At 34.2% G+C, this 20,623-nt stretch overlaps 1 protein-coding gene across 3 annotated transcripts in view; it reads right to left on the reverse strand.

Moving 5' to 3' along the window:
* Positions 1-20,623, reverse strand: part of CHD1 (chromodomain helicase DNA binding protein 1) — a 77,807-nt gene that overhangs the window by 27,305 nt on the left and 29,879 nt on the right. For all 3 annotated transcript variants that reach the window (XM_047089596.1, XM_047089577.1, XM_047089587.1), the window contains 14 exons: positions 20,137-20,286; positions 19,736-20,007; positions 17,820-18,045; positions 17,262-17,362; positions 16,858-17,036; positions 15,813-15,940; positions 14,842-15,058; positions 14,072-14,161; positions 12,834-13,024; positions 11,931-12,119; positions 10,012-10,174; positions 8,784-8,936; positions 5,882-5,953; positions 5,278-5,427 (listed from right to left, as the gene is read on the reverse strand). In XM_047089596.1, the coding sequence (XP_046945552.1) occupies positions 5,278-5,427; positions 5,882-5,953; positions 8,784-8,936; positions 10,012-10,174; positions 11,931-12,119; positions 12,834-13,024; positions 14,072-14,161; positions 14,842-15,058; positions 15,813-15,940; positions 16,858-17,036; positions 17,262-17,362; positions 17,820-18,045; positions 19,736-20,007; positions 20,137-20,286 (2,281 nt within the window). The remainder of the gene's footprint in view (positions 1-5,277; positions 5,428-5,881; positions 5,954-8,783; positions 8,937-10,011; positions 10,175-11,930; positions 12,120-12,833; positions 13,025-14,071; positions 14,162-14,841; positions 15,059-15,812; positions 15,941-16,857; positions 17,037-17,261; positions 17,363-17,819; positions 18,046-19,735; positions 20,008-20,136; positions 20,287-20,623) is intronic.

Here is a 20,623-nt window from a genome sequence, read left to right on the forward strand (position 1 = left end):
ACAATGTATGTTAATTGGAATTTACATAAAAACAAAAAAGAGCAGGTACAAAAGCACAGGAATCTTACCATAGTGCATCAATAATGAAATAATTAAAAACATCTCAAAATCATTAATAAAAATGTATTTATATATTCATTTATATTTTAAATGTTATTAAATAATGTATTAAACAAATGTAAAATAATGTATTAAATCATATTTTAAAACATTCATATTTATATCACATTTGTTTTTATGCAGTTTTGTAACATAATGGTTAGAAATACATGTTATCATTATTTTGCCATCTTATTCAGATATTCTTCCCAGAGGTCTACCACACAACTTTCTACAGTATCTTGCCTAACTGGTTCTTCTAATACCCTCTATTTTCTATCACCTATTAGAAAATATGGTGGCCTTTAAATAGTCTTTAAGTAGTTGTTTGAGAAGTATAAACGGAATGCGAGTTCAGCCATGGTCGAGGATTTCGATATAGGAGGTATCTGCTATTTAGTGCAATTAATCACTATTCCCCATCTCATTCATAAAAGAGGTCTATTTTGAGTATTCACATCTACATTAGGCCCAGCTCACTTGTGAAATTATCTTATTTTCTCACCATCTCCTCTATGACAATCTGTAATTTATATTGGCATGTTATTCCTACTTCAAGTTTCCCTCTCTTTATAACGTGCAGATAAATTATTAGTATGTAGAATCCAGGCCTTCCTAAAGAAGGAAGAAAGGTCTCAGATACACAACCTAATCTTACACCTTAAAGAGCTGGAAAAAGAACAGCCAATAAAACCCAAAACCAGCAGAAGACGGGAAATAATGAAGATTAGAGCAGAAATCAATGCTATCAAAACCAAAAAACAAACGGGGCGCCTGGGTGGCGCAGTCGGTTAAGCGTCCGACTTCAGCCAGGTCACGATCTCGCGGTCCGTGAGTTCGAGCCCCGCGTCGGGCTCTGGGCTGATGGCTCGGAGCCTGGAGCCTGTTTCCGATTCTGTGTCTCCCTCTCTCTCTGCCCCTCCCCCGTTCATGCTCTGTCTCTCTCTGTCCCAAAAATAAATAAACGTTGAAAAAAAATTAAAACAAACAAACAAACAAACAAACACATTAGAACAGATCCAATGAAACCAGAAGCTGGTTCTTTGAAAGAATTAACGAAATTGATAAACCCCTAGCCAGTCTGATCACAAAGAAAAAGGAAAGGACCCAAATAAATAAAATCAAGAATGGAAAGAGAGATCACAACCAACACAGCAGAAATACAAACAATAAGAGAATATTATGAGCAATTATACGCCAATAAATTGGACAATCTGGATGAAATGGACAAATTCCTAGAAACATAAAAACTACCAAAACTGAAAAGGGAAGAAATAGAAAATTTGAACAGACCCATAACCAGTAAAGAAATCCAATTATGGGGCGCCTGGGTGGCGCAGTCGGTTAAGCGTCCGACTTCAGCCAGGTCACGATCTCGCGGTCCGTGAGTTCGAGCCCCGCGTCAGGCTCTGGGCTGATGGCTCAGAGCCTGGAGCCTGTTTCTGATTCTGTGTCTCCCTCTCTCTCTGCCCCTCCCCCGTTCATGCTCTGTCTCTCTCTGTCCCAAAAATAAATAAACGTTGGAAAAAAAAAAAAAAAGAAATCCAATTAGTAATCAAAAAACTCCCCCCAAAAAACAAGAGTACAGGGCCAGACGGCTTCCCAGGGGAATTCTACCAAACATTTAAGGAAGAGTTAACACCTACTCTCTTGAAGCTGTTCCAAAAAATAGAAATGGAAGGAAAACTTCCAAGATCTTTCTATGAAGCCAGCATTACCCTGATTCTAAAACCACACAAAGACCCCACTAAGAAGGAGAAATATAGACCAATTTCCCTGATGAACATGGATGCAAAAATCCTCAACAAGAAATTGGCCAACTGGATCTAACAGTACATTAAAAAAATTATTCACCACAATCAAGTGGGATTTATACCTGGGATGCAGGGCTGGTTCAATATCCACAAAACAATCAATGTGATTCATCACATCAATAGAAGAAAGAACAAGAACCACATGATCCTCTCAACAGATGGAGAGAAAGCATTTGACAAAATACAACTTTCTTTCTTGATAAAACCCTCAAGAGAGTAGCGATAGAAGGATCCTATCTCAAAATCATAAAAGGCATATATGAAAGACCCAACACTAATATCATCCTCAAGAGGGAAAAACTGAGAGCTTTCCCCCTAAGGTCAAGAACAAGACAGGGATGCACTCTCACCACTGTTATTCAGTATAGTATTGGAAGTCTTAGCCTCAGCAATCAGACAACACAAAGAAATAAAAGGCATCCAAATCGGCCAGAAGGAGGTCAAACTTTCACTCTTGGCAGATGACATGACACTCTATATGGAAACCTCAAAAGATTCCACCAAAAAAACTGCTAGAACTGATCCATGAATTCAGGAGAGCTGAAGGATGTAAAAATCAATGCACAGAAATCGGTTGCATTCCCATACACCAATAATGAAACACCAGAAAGAGAAATCAAGGAATTAATCCCATTTACAATTCCAACAAAACCCATAAAATACCTAGGAATAAACCGAACCAAAGAGGTGAAAAATCTATATACTGAAAACTATAGAAAGCTTATGAAAGAAATTGAAGAAGACACAAAAAACTGAAGAAATATTCCATGCTCCTGGGTAGGAATAACAAATATTGTTAAAATGTCAATACTACCCAAGGCAATCTACATATTCAATGCAACCCCTATCAAAATAACACCAGCATTCTTCACAGAGGCAGAAAACAATCCTAAAATTTGTATGCAACCAGAAAAGACCCTGAATAGCCAAAGCAATCTTGAAAAAGAAAACCAAAGCAGGAGGCATCACAATCCTGGACTTCAAGCTGTATTACAAAGCTGTTATCATCAAGACAGTACAGTACTGTAACAAAAACAGACACTCCAATCAAAGGACAGAATAGAGAACCCAGAAATGGATCTACAAACGTATGGCCAACTAATCTTTGACAAAGCAGAAAGAATACCCAATGGAATAAAGACAGTCTCTTCACAAGTGGCACTGGGAAAACTGGACAGCGAAATGCAGAAAAATGAACCTGGACCACTTTCCTACACCACACACAAAAATAAACTCAAAATGGATGAAAGACCTAAATGTAAGACAGGGAGTCATGAATATCCTCGAGGAGAAAGCAGGCAAAAACCTTTGACCTTGGCCGCAGCAACTTCTTATTCAACACGTCTCCAGAGGCAAGGGAAACAAAAGTAAAAATGAACTACTGGAACCTCATCAAAATAAGAAGCTCTGCACAGCAAAGGAAACAATCAGCAAAACTAAAAGGCAACCAATGGAATAGGGAAAAGATATTTGCAAACGACATACCAGATAAAGGGTTGGTATCCAAAATCTATATAAAGAACTTATCAAACTCAACACCCAAAAAACAAATAATCCAGTGACAAAATGGGCAAAAGACATGAACAGACATTTCTTCAAAGAAAACATCCAGATGGCCAAACGACACATGAAAAAATGCTCCACATCACTCATCATCAGGGAAATACAAATCAAAACCACAATGAGATAACATCTCACACCTGTCAGAATGGCTAACATTAACAACTCAGGCAACAATAGATGCTGGCGAGGATGCGGAGAGAGGATCTCTTTTGCACTGCTGGCGGGAATGTAAACTGGTGCAGCGCGGGAATGTAAACTGGTGCAGCCACTCTGGACAACAATATGGAGGTTCCTCAAAAAATTAAAAACAGAACTACCATGACCCACCAACTGCACTACTAGGTATTTATCCAAGGGATACGAATATGCTGTTTTGAAGAGGCACATGCACCCCAATGTTTATAGCAGCACTATCAACAACAGCCAAAGTAGGGCAAGAGCCCAAATGTCCACTGATGGATGAATGGATAAAGAAGATGTGGTACATATACACAATGGAGTGTTACTCGGCAATCAAAAAGAATGAAATCTTGCCATTTGTAACTACATGGATAGAACCAGAGGGTATTATGCTAAGCAAAATTAGTCAAAGACAAATATATGACTTCATCTGAGGACTTTAAGATACAAAACAGATGAACATAAGGGAAGGGAAGCAAAAATATATAATAATAGGGAGGGGTACAAAACATAAGAGACTCTTAAATACGGAGAACAAACAGAGGGTTACTGCAGGGGTGGGGGGGGGGGTAGGCTAAAAGGGTAACGGGTAGTAAGGAATCTGCTCCTGAATCATTGTTGCACTATAAGGTAGCTAACTTGGATGTAAATTTTAAAAATAAATTAAATAAATAAAAAATAAATTAATAAAAGTGTAAAAAATATATAGATATATATATTTAAAAAGAACTCTGTTTTTTTTTTTAAACCTAAATTGGTGTTAGGACATTAAAATTACCTTCCAAATTAATGTATCCAATTCAAGGAAGAGGGGCTGCTAAAAAGAGCTGTTGTAAAGAGGGGTCACTGGGTCCGATGATGTTAAGAACTACTACTCTAAATACAAGATTTCACTTAAGGGTGCACAACATCGTTCCAGAGTATTAAAACATTACAGAAAGAAGTGTACTATATTCCCAATGAAATAGTTTTATGAGAATTATTTGGGTAAAATACTTTTTTAGTTTAAAATGATGGATACATTTTTAAATAGAAAATATGAAATTTTTAAAGGGTAATATAAATGTGTGAAGTCCTTCTGTGCTACCCGTTCGTATCTTCTGCATTAAAGAACTTTGAGAAGCACTGCCCTAGATGGTGGTAAATCAATTAAAATACAACAAACACATCAGAATGATGACAGATAGTTTTTCTCAAGGCCTATTACTGAGAGCAATACAAAAACTACAAATTTAGAATGGCTTGTTTGCATAAAGAATTTTATAGGCAAATGGATAAAATATAGGCTAACAAAAAGGTAGTAATATACTAAGCAAAATCCCAATAGTTAAAATTAAGTAAATACATTTTAAGGTTTATGTATTGAATGAAAAACACTGTACTCTACAGTTGTAAACACTCTGACTAAAAGACAGGGCATGATCCTATTTTGGCATAGTTACCTCAATTCTGTCAAACCTTACAGGTGATTTTGGTAAATCTGAGTTCCTTAGTATTTTACATGTTAAAGAGCAACATGACTGTGTTCCAATGAGGTTTCCAGGAGAATAAACCAAAATCACTTCCAAACACTAATCATAAAAAAAGATTCTAAAAGCAAAATAAACAAAATAAAAAATACCTGTTTCTTCTGCCCAATTCGATGAGCTCTAGCCTGTGCCTGAAGATCATTTTGTGGATTCCAATCGGAATCAAATATAACAACAGTATCAGCAGAGGCTAAATTAATTCCTAGACCTCCAGCTCTTGTGGAAAGCAAAAAGCAGAAATCCTGTAAGAAATTATAAATAGGCTCAACTTTAAATTCTTCTGAACCGTGAATATGAATAATCAGCAAGAGAATTTTACAACTGGTTTTTTGAATTTAAAAGTATTTTACCAATAAAACTGAAAGATAGTTTTAAAAATACTAATAAAATACAAAAACCTCTAGCAAAATCAATCAACAGGATTGCAAAATACAAATATACATGGAAATAATGAACACCAAATCTACAATGAATTTTAAATGAAAATGGGATAATTTATTTAGAAGCAAATTAACTGTTCTATGCTGAAACAGTATTGATAAGGCAAAATTCTCCAGATTAACATAAAATACTGATTTTAAAACCTCATTTAGAAAGTAAAACTAGCTAATAAGACTTTTTTTAAAAAAACAATAATGACAAAAATAATTTACTAAAATTATGACTAAAATTATTTAGTTTTAAAAGCATTCATACCTCTGATCCTTCAGCATTAAAATGATCTAGTGCTTGTTTTCTCAGCTCCCCTTTTATTGATCCATCTAATCTCTAAAATAAAACACATTAAAATACTTCACATAACAGAATCAAATATTTAAAAAGGTATTAAAATCAATTATGAAGTTAAGTATGAAAATGCGGCATTACTTTCATTAAGACTATAAGAGTAGAAGGTACTTATTAGTCAAGAAAACAATGCCCAAGCATTCTGTCTATAGAGTCTGTGCTCTTAACCGTTAGGACTATTTTCCCAGATAATAATAGTAAATAGCATTGGCTATCATTGTGTCTGAGTCTCACGGTAAGAAATATATTTTACATGTGAATGAGTACACAACTGTACATCCAAAGCAAGTTACATGACACATGTATCATGATATGGCCTCATATATTAAAATTTCATTTTTTCAAAATGTTGGTACAACCTATTAAATTGATTCCCAGATCCATTAACAGGTTACAGTCCACAGTTTTAAAAACAGTGGTGAAGTCCAGTGTAGTTAGTGGACCAACAACATCGTTGTCACCTGAGAACTCAGAAATGCAAATTTTTGAGCCCCATCCCAGATCTACTGAATCTACTGAAATCAGAAACTCTGAGAAAAGAGGTACAGCAAAGCCTATGATTAAAGTTTCAAAGTCACTGATTTGAGTCAAAAAGCCCAAATCTGAGTATCTTCAATATCCATGGGTGCCTTGGGCAAGCGATCTGACTTTTCATCTTGTCAGTTTCTTTCTTAGGTAATGAACATAATAGTACTTTCTTCATAAAATTCAGAGGATTCAGTGAGAGAACAAAGTAAAACACTTAACACAGTGTCTGGCATATATATTGAGTGCTTACTAAACATTAGCTGATGTCCAAAATTAAAAAAAAAATTTTAGGGTGCCTGGGGGCTCAGTTGGGCTCAGGTAGTAATCCTGCAGTTCTGAGATCCAGCCGCCCCTATCCCCTGAATGGGCTCCACGTAGAGTGGAGTCTGCTTAGGATTCTCTCTCCTTCTCTTTGTCCCTCCCCAGTTCTCACTCTCTCTCTCTCTCAAAATAAATAAACATTTTTTAAAAATTTAAATGTGCTACTGGTTTCATTTTCACTAAAAATTACTATCAGTAAAAACTTCTTAAAAACAGTGGCATATCAGGGCACCAGGGAGGGTGGCTCGGTCGGTTAAGCATCCGACCCTTCATTTAGGTTCAAGTCATGATCTCATGATTAATGACTTTGAGTCCCACATCAGGCTCTGTGCTGACAGCACGGAGCCTGCCTCAGATTCTCTCCCTCTCTCTGCCCCTCTGCTGCTCACTCTCTCTCTTTCAAAATAAATAAATTAAAAAAAACAAACAGAACAAAAAAAGAAAACCCAGTGTAGATCATTTATTAAGGCAAGATCTAAACTAAAAGGATGTTAAAAATAATTTTCTCTGGGAAATAATACTGGAATGAGAAGGGAGTAGGGGCAGAGAACTAATTACCAGCACTTGTTTACTATTTGTTTTGTTTGACCATGTAGACACAATAATTTGTCTAAAAACAAACCAACACAGGATTGGGGTAAGGATAGAGGGGTGGAAAGGAAACAGGGTGATAGTTATAGGGTACTGTTTCTTTTTGAGGTCATAAAAACATTCTAAAATTTATTGTGTCGATGGCTGCCCAACTCTGTGAATATATTAAAAATCACTGAATTGTACACTTTAAATGGATGAATTAATTGCATGGAATGGAAATCACATCTCAATAAAGATGTCAAGAAAATCAAACAATAGTACTTTTTCTATATTTTTCCCTAGCCTAAATGACCATATATTTCTCAATCACGTTCATATCACCAAAGACCCGTCCCTCAAATGATGTCTGTTGAGATTCATCATTATAATTCTACTTCTATTTTATTGCCTGCACTAACATTCATCATTTACTAGCTATGTGAATGTTCGCTATGTTCTAGGCACTGTTCAAGAAAGGATTAAATAAGGATTAAATAAATTATTAGAAAAGTACTGAAACTAGCACCTGACTCTAACATTAAACACTCATTCATACTACCTTTAATTACACTGAATAGATTTCAACATAAACACTGAATAGATGGAATATAAGCTCATTTTGGTCTTTAATACCTTCCCTAAAGTCATCTAAAAAGTTTTATTCGGTAAACTATACATTAGAATAATTATAGAACATTATTCTTCAGAATCTGTAACAGCCCTGATATTGGCTGACACACAGCAGGCACTGAATAAAAAGTCGTTGAGGGAACAGCATAGTTTTTTTTTTTGCGTCTCGCATCCATGAAATACACCCAGATCAACACTAAACCATCCTGCACACCTAGAAAACTGATTTAAGGATTAACACAACAATCTGCACAACCTGAACTACAGAACTCAGCAGGTACATGGCACGGAGAGGTGAACTGGTGGGGAGAGAAGCTGCGGAGGGCAGGGAGCTGTTTTTCTTGCAGAGAAAGGAGGGAGACAGGGGTCGGGGGGGGGGGTGGTGAGCACAGGAAAAGCACACCCTCCCCTTCACCGCAAAAGAATCTGCAGCAGTCCTGGTAACATTCACAAAGGCTGCCCTCTCTCCCTTCCTCAAAATAAAGCCTAACTCATAAGGCTGCCCATTTACATTTGAGCACAGAAAAGAAATACAAAATTAAAATAAAGACTAGAGAATAGAAAAATTACTTTGCTGCTAAATATAAGGTCAAGAAGAAAAAAGGGAATAATGACAAATAGAAATGTTTAAAACAGATATATTATCTTGAAAATACAGTTTATTAAAAAATCTATACTTCATTTACACAAGAATTTCACAGGTAATTTTGTAAAGATCCAATGAAATTTGTCAACAAAAAGGAAAAAATGAAATGCTTACTTGAAAGGGGAATTGACGGTATTTCAAATATTCTGCAAGTATGTCTAACATCCGCACCATTTGAGAAAAAATAAGAACTCTATTGCCTCGTTCTCTTAGGCGAATTAACAGTTTGTCAAGAAGAATCAATTTTCCGCTACTACGGATTAAGTGCTAGGAAACAATAAATTACAATGGTTAGAGCATGTGAGCATGTGCAAAGAATCAACCAAATGAAACAAATGCCCCACTTAAAACTTTAGCTTCTTTAATTATTGAAAACTGAGATTTTGTATTTTTATAATGTTGAAAAAGTTTATTTCAGTTTCCAAAATTTTCTAGAACCTTTTCTAGGATCATTTTTATCTACGATTTAAGCTAAAATTTTCCTTGCCATTTAGCACCTAGATTTTCATTGTGTTTTGGGGAAAGGGGGGGCGTGTTTCACTATATTTGCTAGTTATTACACCACTTCTCCAAAAATCTCAGCTGAAAAACAATACATTGAAAGCAGCAGCAACTAAGCAGCTAAAGGTTAAAAGAAAACAGATTTTAATTTATATGTATCAGCCACTGAACCTAGCTCTTTTAAAGCACTACTATGGTTGAATGGCAATTGTGGCCCTCTTCACACCTCATCTGTCTACCAGAAGCAATAGGAAGTGTAAACTCTAAGCTCAAGATGCCTTTCTTAAGACTATCATTTGGGGTGCCTGGGTGGTTCAACGGGTTAAGCATCCGACTTCAGCTGGGGTCATGATCTTGTGGTCCATGGGTTCAAGCCCCAGGTCAGGCTCTGTGCCGAGAGCTCAGAGCCTGGAGCCTGCTTGAGATTATGTGTCTCCCTCTTTCCCTGCCCCTCCCACACTCGTGCGGTGTCTTTCTCGCTCAAAAAAAAAGAAACATTAAAATATATATATATTTATTAAAAAACTATCATTTGCCATATCACAAATTCAGCATCATAATGTGAATTTTTGTCATTTAAGAATATACTAAGGGATTTCTCCTGGATAACTCTTGGTAGTCCATACAAATCCATTTTTAGAAAAATGATCAAAATAATTGTATGAATTATAATTCTGAAGGCTTTTTTAATAAAGACAAAGAAAATAATTAACACCATTATTTAATATACCATAACCAAAGAAAACTTCTAACCAATATATTAAAGCATCATGCCATTTTCAGTTATAACTGAAATAAACATTTCTAGAATTTTGCTTTACTACAAAGTAAAAATCCTTACTTGTAAGGCCTCCTGTTTATTATAGAATTCATTATTATCTGGTGGTTTAATGAGGTAGCAATGGTTACAACATTTCTTTAGCTCCATCATAATGTTCAAAAAGCCTGAGGTACTGCCCTTGGAACCTTTGCTGAGGGCTTTGTAATTCCTAGTTAATATCCATCTGTTTAAAGAAAAAAAATACCATGAAAATGATGGTTAGCAGAACAATTACCAGGATGAATTCTAAAACCATAAAAAAAAAAAAAAAAATCAAACACCAAAGCAAAACTGTACCATTATGAAGTTCACAACTGGATATACTATGGTCCAAACATCGTTCAGAAGACTCATGAACTTTGTTCATAAGACTGAGAATCCGATCAATATACAGTAAAGGCTTAATGTAACATAGTGAGTATAGTGTATTAATCCTTTTCCCCCCAAAGTTACTTCAAAATGGTTAACTATTGGGACACCCGGGTGGCTCAGTGAAGCGTCTGACTTCAGCTCAGGTCATGACCTCATGGTTCGTGAGTTCAAGCCCCGCATCGGGCTCTGTACTGACAGCTCAGAGCCTGGAGCCTGTTTGACACTGTCTCCTTCTCTCTTTGCCCTTCCCCCACTCACGCTCTGTCCCCCCTCTCTCTCTCAAAAATAAACATTAAAGAAAAATTTTTTTAATGGTTAACTATTATCTATATTAACCTTCCAACAAATCTTAGTATATTAGGCAACCAATATGTAGACTTATAAAAAAACCTCATGAGCATACCTGGTTTAACCACAATGCCTTCTCTAAATTACAGTTAACACAATACAATTACAACTTGTAGAAAAATTATAGGTAGATTTTATTACTCCAAACTATTTATATAACTATGTAACATTGCCTCTCGTTATGATGTACTTTGTCTTCTACCACCTTTTATTTTCTTCATTTTTATAAGGTTAGTCTTTGAAGGAACTTGGAATAATTTATCTCTGATTCGCCTCAAAATGATAGGAAATGGGAATGTCTAGAGATAAAATAAGACTGGCTATCTGAATTGAAAACAAAGCTGAGTGTTGGGGGTTTATTATGTCATCCTCTTTTTGTATATGCTTGAGATTTTCCATAATACAAACCTAAAATTCATGCAATGAATGTTTTTTTTTTTTTAATGTATGGCACTTACAGTTTTACCATAAGTTTCTGAAAATCCAAATGCAGGTAGCCATGGATTTTATGCAATTAAATGTTTAAACAGATATTAGGATAGATATTCTCTTTTTGATTCTTTGAAACATTATGTATAGTTCTGACATACATAATTTTTTTTTAATGTTTATTTTTGAGAATGAGAGACAGAGCATGAGCAAGGGGAGGGGCAGAGAATCTGAAGCTGGCTCCTGGCTCCCAGCTGTCAGCACAAAGCCTGACGTGGGGCTCAAACTCACAAACTGAGAGTTCATGACCTGAGCCAGAGTCGGATGCTTAACTGAGCCATCCAGGTGCTCCAACATATATAATTTATCGAAAGTGCAATTAATATTCTTCCACATGAGGGAAAAGAGAGGGTGTGTCCTAAAACTTTCTTTTTCTGGCCTCTACCTCTGTCAATTATGTAACTATCATAATTATATAATAATGCCTTAGTATCACTAACACTTAAGTAGTCAGTATTAACTAATATTTAACAGAAACCCTATGTATGTTAAAAGAGCATAAAGTAGACAAATGCAATTAATGATGATTTAATTAATCTTAGGTTACCCATTATCTTGGACAAGTTGATCTCTCTTTGCTTCAATATGTCATAATATAAACCTATTTTAATATTCAAGAATTGTTATTGCTCTAAGACCCTACTGGGAGGAGAGACAGCACCTCCATGAGACAAGGATAGGGGATTATTTAGAATTAAAGGTCCAGAACATGTGCTCTGTTTACAGCTTACTTGTAATACTGTTTCTGTAAAGCACTCATTTCCATTCTTAAAATCTGCTCAACCTTGGCAGGAAGAGATTTTTCCACATCTTTTTTAACTCTGCGTAACAGAAATGGTTCAAGCTCCTTGTGGAGGCTTGCATAACCATATTCTCTGCCTTTTCCATGTTCTTCTTCAAAATCTTCCCAGGAAGAAAACCTTAAAAATTTAAGAAAATGGAAAAATCACTGAAAAAGTCATACTGCATATGAAAATTTTCATGGTAGTCACATATAAGCAAAATATAGACTTTCAGGAAAAGACTAGCTAACATTAGTCACTTCTAAGGACTATCCTTCCCAAGAAACCCATCTTATATCTACATAAAGGTGAAAAATAGGTTATTTTATGAAAATTAGGATTCTCCTGGAGTTAAAGATATTAAATAAAATATTTTCAAGTACAGAATTGTCACTAAAATATTTCTCAAAGAATATATTAAAGTTCTGAATCTATTGAAAGAGAGCAATTTTGTGATCTTGAACAAGTTATTTATCCTTATCTAGTCTAGTTTTCCCCATTTAGAAAAAGGGATTACCAGTACCTTATTACTGTTGTTATTGCTAATATTAAGTACTAAGAATGATACTGTTTGTTTTTCAAGCAAAGTATATTTTGAACATGGGCAGAATCAACTGTTGTAATTTATTACACATGACTCAAGCTTATTATTTACAAATTTGAAAAGTTAAAATATTAGAAATGTGAAATGCTGCATCGCCCCCCTTTTTTTTCCTTCTTAAAAATCTGTAATTTAATGTTCAAGGACAATTAATACTTCTTACAGACCTTATTACTACCTATACTAATGTTTTCTTGCTAAGCTTAACATTCAAAACTAACATTAAAATTGCATATCCTAACTTATCTTACTTTTCTGGCATAATGAAATGTAGCAAAGACCACAGCTCTTTAAGGGAGTTCTGTAGAGGAGTTCCAGTAATAAGGAGACGGTGATTGGATTTAAAGTCTATTAAAGTTTTATACAGAAGAGAGTCATCATTCTTTAATCGATGTGCTTCATCTACACCTATAAACGCCCAATTCAGACCTCCAAGGAATGCCTTAAAATGAACAGAAGAACACAGTTAATGTTTTAAGAGAAAAGTGAAATTCAAATTATTAAACTGAGGCAAATTAAAATTGAGAACATGCTTTTGTCTTGTTTTCAGATAAAAACTACGTATTATTTCAAGATTTATTGGAATCTTCAAATCAAGTAACTCAACATGCAAAATAAAGTTCCCTCCATGACTAATTCACCCACTGGAAAACAGAGCATAAGAGCATACACATTCTAAAAAAAAAAGAGAGAAAAAAATTAAAAAATTTAAATGATAACTATCATTTAAAATAGTTATCATTTAAAAATTTTTACAAAAGATTTTTAGCCGAAGGGCAGCAGAAGCTTCTATTAGTGTCAATTTGGAGAAAGTAAGATATAAATTTGGAAGTGTCTTTACTCCAAGTGTAGGAATAATTCACTGTATGACCTTTAAACACTGTGGATCTGTGTATATAAATATGGGTCTCTGACTTAAAACAGAGACAGGCCAGATTCTACTATTTAGTGGTTGTATGATCCAAGAGACAAGTTCAATAACCACTTTGAGACATGATTTTTCTTTCCAATAAAGTAGAGATGACAGCAGGATCTTACATAATAGATTAGAATTACTTGACATATTAACTATAAAGAATTAAATAAGACAACATCTATCAAGCATTTAGTACAATGCTTCATCCATGGGTAGCTTAATCCTTTTAGGTATTCTCCTCCTCTTTCAAAGACCTTACAAATCAAAGCACTATGCCAAACTCGTTGCATGTAAGTCAGCAGTTGGCAAACTTTTCCTGTAAAGACTCACATGAAGTATTTTAGCTTGTGCAGACAAATGTGTGGTGACCTGTGCTGCATATTCTTTGGTTTTTACACCCACTAAAAATGTAAAGAATATTCTTAATTCAAAGGTCATAAAAAATAAACCAGATCTGACCCACAGAATGTAGTCTGCTGACCCCTGATTTAAGTTATCTTCTCATCCTATCCACAACACATGGTAAAGGAAAAATGGATATACACCAAACAGAAAACCATAGGTAATACATACCTTATCCTTCAATAAAATTTCATAAGTTGTTAAAAGTATATTAAATTTTAACCGTTTGGTCTGGGGATGCATCCATTCATGAGTTCTTATCTATCAAGAAATTTTAAAGATAATTTTAAGGTAATCATTATGAAAAGTATACTTGTACTTGAATATCTAAAATAAAATCTCAAAATACACAAAAAACAATGTATATGTTTATGTAATAAAATCATTTTATTTTATTTAAATTTTCGTTAAAAATCACTTTATTCTTAATGCCTAACAAACTGCACTAATCTTACTTATAAATAAAATGTAAATGCCACAGCATATCAAAACCTACAAAAAATAGCAGATATATTTTTCTTACACATTTTCCACTAAAGGAAGTTCTCATTTAACAAAACATAAGTGATTAATTCATTTAACAACATGGCATTTATGGATGAAATGATATTCAGGTTTGCTTCACAATATCTGGGAGGAAACAAAACTGGCAATGCATTAAAACTGTGAAGCTGGAGATGAGTAACATGGAGGTTTATTATACTCTTCTGTCTGCTTTCATGTGTATCTGAACTTTTCCACAACAAATTAGGAGAAAAAATTATTTCATAAAGTAACACTCAACTGAAAATTGACTTTTAGTATTCAGCCAATTAAACATGTATTGAGCACTTGCTTGTGGCAAGTTTTACTCTAAAAATTAAGACTACAAAGACACATACAATACCTATCCTGAAAGACAAGTATATCTAGATTTCTAAATTTGTGGAGAAACAACTTACCATATTTCTGCTGTTAATGTCACCTAAATAGACCACAGCATTCATCTGAGAAGCCCATGTCTGAATTTCCCTTTGCCAGGAAGTAAGAGTGGAGAGTGGTACCACTAACAGAAAAGGTCCATATAATTGATGCTCATGAAACAAATAGTTCAGAAATGAGATCGTCTGTATTGTTTTTCCAAGGCCCATTTCATCAGCAAGTATGCAACTATTTCCTCTACAAAGTAAAAACAAAAATTACGTATGCAATAAAGATTCAAATTTGTAAAGAAACTTTTTTACATAACCTATGTACAAATTTATATGAACAGTTAAAATAAATCTGACAGGTATACAAACAATACACCACTTTTATTACCTATAAATAATAAATGTAAATAAAGGCCTTTGTAATAGTTTAAGTAGACAAAGTTTACCATTTTAGTACAAAAGAAGCTTAAAGATTAACGTATTATTTTTAATCAGTTATGCAGCCAAGAACACAATCTACAAGTGATAGAGTCCAGACATATTAAATAAGTAAAAAAATTAGCAGAAAGAAAATATACAGCAGGATAAACTATAGCTACAGTAAAATTTAAATACAAAAAATCTGCACCCTAGGGTTACCTATATTGCCAAGAATAGAACAAGAAACACAGGGCGGGGCCGGGGGGGGGGGGGCAGGGGAAGAGGCCTAAATATTAGAAATAACTGGAAGAGAAAGAGTCCAGGACTGTAGGATAGAAATATATATATGTATGCTGATTTTAAATTCAATATGGAGTGCTGCAGCAAACAGGTTAAACCTCAAACTCCACTGGATCTTCTTCTTAGTATATAATAAGTATTATTTATATACTAAGGAAATTTGAAAACCTGCATATAAAAACCAGTCTTTATCCTTCATGTTGGTGGAAATCTTTTCCAAATCCTCTACTTGTAAAATTCGTATGCTCTCAAATTAAACAGATAATTCAAAATATACTTACTTGCACCAAGAATGAGCAAGCCAATTTAAACCATTCAGTTGATAATCTCTTAATTCTAAACTCTCATGTCCTCCAATGTAGGATGGCTGCTTCTTTAGGGCTACAAATCTTGGCCTTTGTTTTAATACCTTTAGTAGAAATAAATGTTAATAAGAACCATTAAATGTGGGAAATTATTTTAAAACATGAAAATCTCAGCTTTTACCATAAATTTTGACATTTCATCTCAAATCATCAAAATCAGAAATTCCATGACTCAAGATGTATCTCAGGATTCATCGAAAGACTGTTTTCTATTACTATAACAAAGTATAGTGAAATATTTTGCCCTTTTTGGACAAAAAATGATAGAAGTAAGTTCTGACTGAAATACCTGGGGTCTCACATAGTTCACAAACAAAACCTATGTTAAATTCATTCAATTAACTGCTGCTGCAGCCCTGACCCAGAAATAAACCATACAACTGGCTTAAATTTCTGATTTCTTAATTACCATTATCAACTTAATTCAATCTTGTAATAAGAAAACAAGTTTTACTAGCATATAGATCCTCAAAACTACTGCTAATAATCACTTTAAGTATAAACATCCTATATTAAAGCAAGGTAATCTTAGGTACTAACTTTTTTCCTATGGGTACATCCTTCTTTTTCTTTCCTACCTTCAAAGAAAATACTCCCTATCTTTTAAACCAAGCATATATACATACATATATATATACACACACACACACACACACACACACACACCTATTTTTCAGGAAATTTTCCTATTTGGTCTCCCCAAGCCGCTCCTCACAACACCACCACCAATTTATCATCTTACTGACGTAGTTTCACTCACCAGGGCCAGAAGACAGTGCCACATCTAAGACCACATATCAATTACAGGAACACCATTTCCTATAAGACCTACCAACCAAGCAGTTCTCTCTCTCTTAGCCTATCTGAAATCAGGCAGGATCCATTCTTTATTTGAGCTTGTAATATTTTAATGATGCATAAATACTATTCTCAACAATTACAAATTTCAAACAATACTCACTTTGCAATCTTTAAAAGGAGTGGTTTTTGATTGATTCCTGCTAAAATACTCATCTATGCATGCTTGAAACTTTTTGGAAATTAGGGCTCCATCCTCCCAGCTGCACTCTGAGTATGGAAGGCCCTGCCATTTGCAATAATAATCGGGATAACCAGCTGCTGACTTCTGATTGGAATGAGCTGTGAGAAAAATCAGGTTAGTTATTTATTTTTACAATGAATTTTATCCAAGGACTAATTTTTGGTAAAACAACACCACAAGCAAAAATTAGCCATCTGGTTTATACTACCCTATTACAGTAAGACTAAGCTACTGTTTGTGCTGTATAAATGGTAAATTTATTTATTTTTTCTGATTTCAAGCATGGAAAGATAAAAGTTTAATTGGAATCATTTATTACTAACCAATTATTCGTTCCACTATTTGATACTGTTTGTGTAGATCATCTGTAAGTTCTTGCTGGCAATTATAATATTCCACATCTTCTGGAGAAGCATTTTTCAACCTGAAAAATTATTTTAATCCAGAATTAGACTTAAAAATCTCCTCTAAATAACCCATTCCCCCCCACACTCTCTATAGCACAAAATCTCCCATTTTGCCACTCATCTAAATATGACTCAGTTGAATAAGGAAGTAATTGAAATAGAAATAAAGTGAAGCATCATTAATTTTTAATTTTAAAAATGTGTAAGCTATATTTACATTATATATTATATTATATTTACATTACACGCATATATATTTACATTATATATGACACACATTCTATATGACCGTCACCAAGGAGAAATTTAGATATGGCTGTTTCTAAAAAGTTTTACCTTGAGATGCAATACAATAAGTCTATAAATAATTATTTTAGGTTATTACTGGATTCTTGACTATGTATTCCTTATTAACAAAACTCTAGTAATAACCTTTGAACTGCTAAAAAATTAAGTGTAATATAAAACACTTACCATCTTTTTGTCTCCTGATCTTTTTTCTTATAATTATCCAATTTTTTCATTCCTCTAACATTCTGCTGCTTAAGGGTTTCTTCTGTCTCCCAAGTATTGTGGATATGGGACCATCCTTTCCATTTAATTAAATACTGGATCTCTCCTGGTTCCTTGTTTTTTTCAAATCCTGCATTTGGGTCACCATCTGCTTCAACTGCATAGATGGTTGTAGTAGCACCAGTAGCTGAAAAAGAAAGCACAATACATTCCATATAATTCAGTTATAAGCTTATTTCCTTCAACTCAAAAATTCAATATAAATAGAAAAATATATTCTTTTTTTTAAATTTTATTTTGTTAATGTTTTTCTTTTAATGTTTATTAATTTTTGAGAGAGACACAGCACAAGCAAGGGAGGGGCAGAGAGGTGGAGACACAGAATATGAAGCAGGCTCCAGGCTCTGAGCTGTCAGCACAGAGCCCGACATGGGGCTCAAACCCATGAACCGTGAGATCATGACTTGAGCCAAAGTCGGACACTTAACCGACTGAGCCACCCACATGCCTCACCATTATCTGGTGCCGAGGTCTGCAGCCCAACCGACTGAACCACCCAGGCACCCCAGTTCTCTTTTAAATAGGCAAAATATCAGGGTACAAGAATTTAAGTAAAATTGCATTGCACATACATAAAAGAAACTGCATTTTAGAACAGAAATATCTAATTTAATCTCCTCAGTTTTAAAATTAGAAAAAACAAGGTTAAAAGTCAGTGACACACCTAAGATCATACAGCAATTTATAACAACTTATGACTGGAAGCCTGATAACTACAAATAAAATAATGAAAAATCATCTTTAAAAACTGCCATGTCCAAAGTCATTATGTTGGAGATATCTGCAGCCCTCATGTTCAATGCAGCTTTATTTATAATAGCGAAGACATAGAAACAACCTGAGTATCCATCAACAGGCAAAAAGATAAAGAAAATGTGATATACGTAGATATATAGATATAGATATAGATATAGATATAGATATATGATAGAATACTATTCAGCTACAAAAAAGAAGGAAATCCTGACATTTGCAACAATGTAGAATACCACTGAGGGCATTACTCCAAGTGAAATGTCAAAGACAAACACTGTATAATCTCACTTATACACTAATTTAAAGCAAACAAAACCTCATAGAAAAAGAGATCAGAACTGTAGTTAATAGAGGCAGCGAGTGGATGTAGGTTGGGGGGGCAACGGGGCAGGGGGGATAATGATGTAGATGCATACAAACTTCCAGTTATAAGACAAATAAGTAAGTACTGGGGATATAAAGTACAACATAATGACCATAGTTAACACTGCTATATGGTATATTTAAGAGCTGCTCAGAGAACAGATTCTAAATTATCATAACAAATTTTTTTTCTTATTCTACCTATATGAAATGATGGATAAATAGAAACTAAACTTAATGCGGTAATCATTTTGCAATATATGTAAGTCATTATGCTGTCCACCTTAAACTTATACAATGTTCTACGTCATATCTCAATAAAACCGAAAAGAAAAAAAATGCATGTCAAGATAACTAAAAATAACCTACATAAAAACATTTTGAAATAACCAAACCATTTGTAAAGTTGAAAGTACCTAAGTAACACCTATTATTTAGGTATAACAGAAAAACTCTGATACACAGGTTAAAATTTTTTCTAATTATCTGCAGTAAATCAAGTAAGGTCAAGTGAGGTTAAATGGATCATTTTGTGGGGAGAAAATACTCAGGCTAAGAAAAGTATAGTTTATAACAAGTAAAACAGAAGAAAAGCCACCCTCTTGACTTTCAAAACTGAAATAACTTCAAGAAATACTTTATTTACTCTAGTAAATATCACTGAAATAATCAAATAAATAGGTTTTTTAAGAAAATACCTCCTTTTCTCCCAATCCGACAATCCATAAAACGTTCTATTGTTTCAAATTCCTCTTCCTCAGGTTGAGGAACATCCTCTCCACAGACTTCCAGTAGGTCATCGGAATCTGTTTTCATTTCTTCATCTTCTTTATAGCTAACATTGACAGTTGCTTGGCGACGAGAACTTCTTTTATCATTATCATAATCTTCTTCATCCTCCTCCTCCTCAGATGAATCAAGCTGTCTCTTTTTTTGTCCAAGAATTTTCTTTCCATTTTTTGCCTTAGATCTAAGGAAGACCATGAGATAGAGGTGTTTTACAGAAACAATGGCATAAAACAAGACATGCGACACTATATACAAAAGGAGTATCTCTGTAACCAACAATTTCCAGCGTGAAATTGAGAACTATACTTACCTATTTTGAGGTTTCCTGCTTTTAACTTTGTTTTTTGGCTCATAATCAGATTCTGTTTCATCACAACTGCTTTTATCTCTTTCTTCTTCAGATTCTGAATCTGAGCCAGATTGAGATGGAGATCCTGACCCAGACATTTGCCAATCTTCACTGTATACAGAATATACAAAGTATGTTTATTTATCCTTATATTGTATAGCACATTTTACCTCTTATGAAAGTACAAAAAAAATCAAATAAATTATGTTTTAGTTAATACAAAAAAATTGCTGCTTTCATTTACACTAACATATTAAAATGTGTGTAGAATAAAAAAAATGCTGGAAAATATTCTTCATACAGTTCTCCTATAACTCCAGGGTTTTGTTAATCATTTAGTTATACCTCAATGAGTGGCAAATAAGTAAATGTTATTCTGATTATCACTACGAATGAAAACATGGAAAGATAATTTAAAGAGTCACAGGGTTTAATTTTGAAAATCCTG

The sequence above is a fragment of the Lynx rufus genome, unplaced genomic scaffold (assembly GCF_022079265.1).
Source record: "Lynx rufus isolate CCGP_SWC_20201006 ecotype Redwood Valley unplaced genomic scaffold, mLynRuf1.p SCAF_1, whole genome shotgun sequence".
NCBI classification, from domain to species: Eukaryota; Metazoa; Chordata; class Mammalia; order Carnivora; family Felidae; genus Lynx; species Lynx rufus.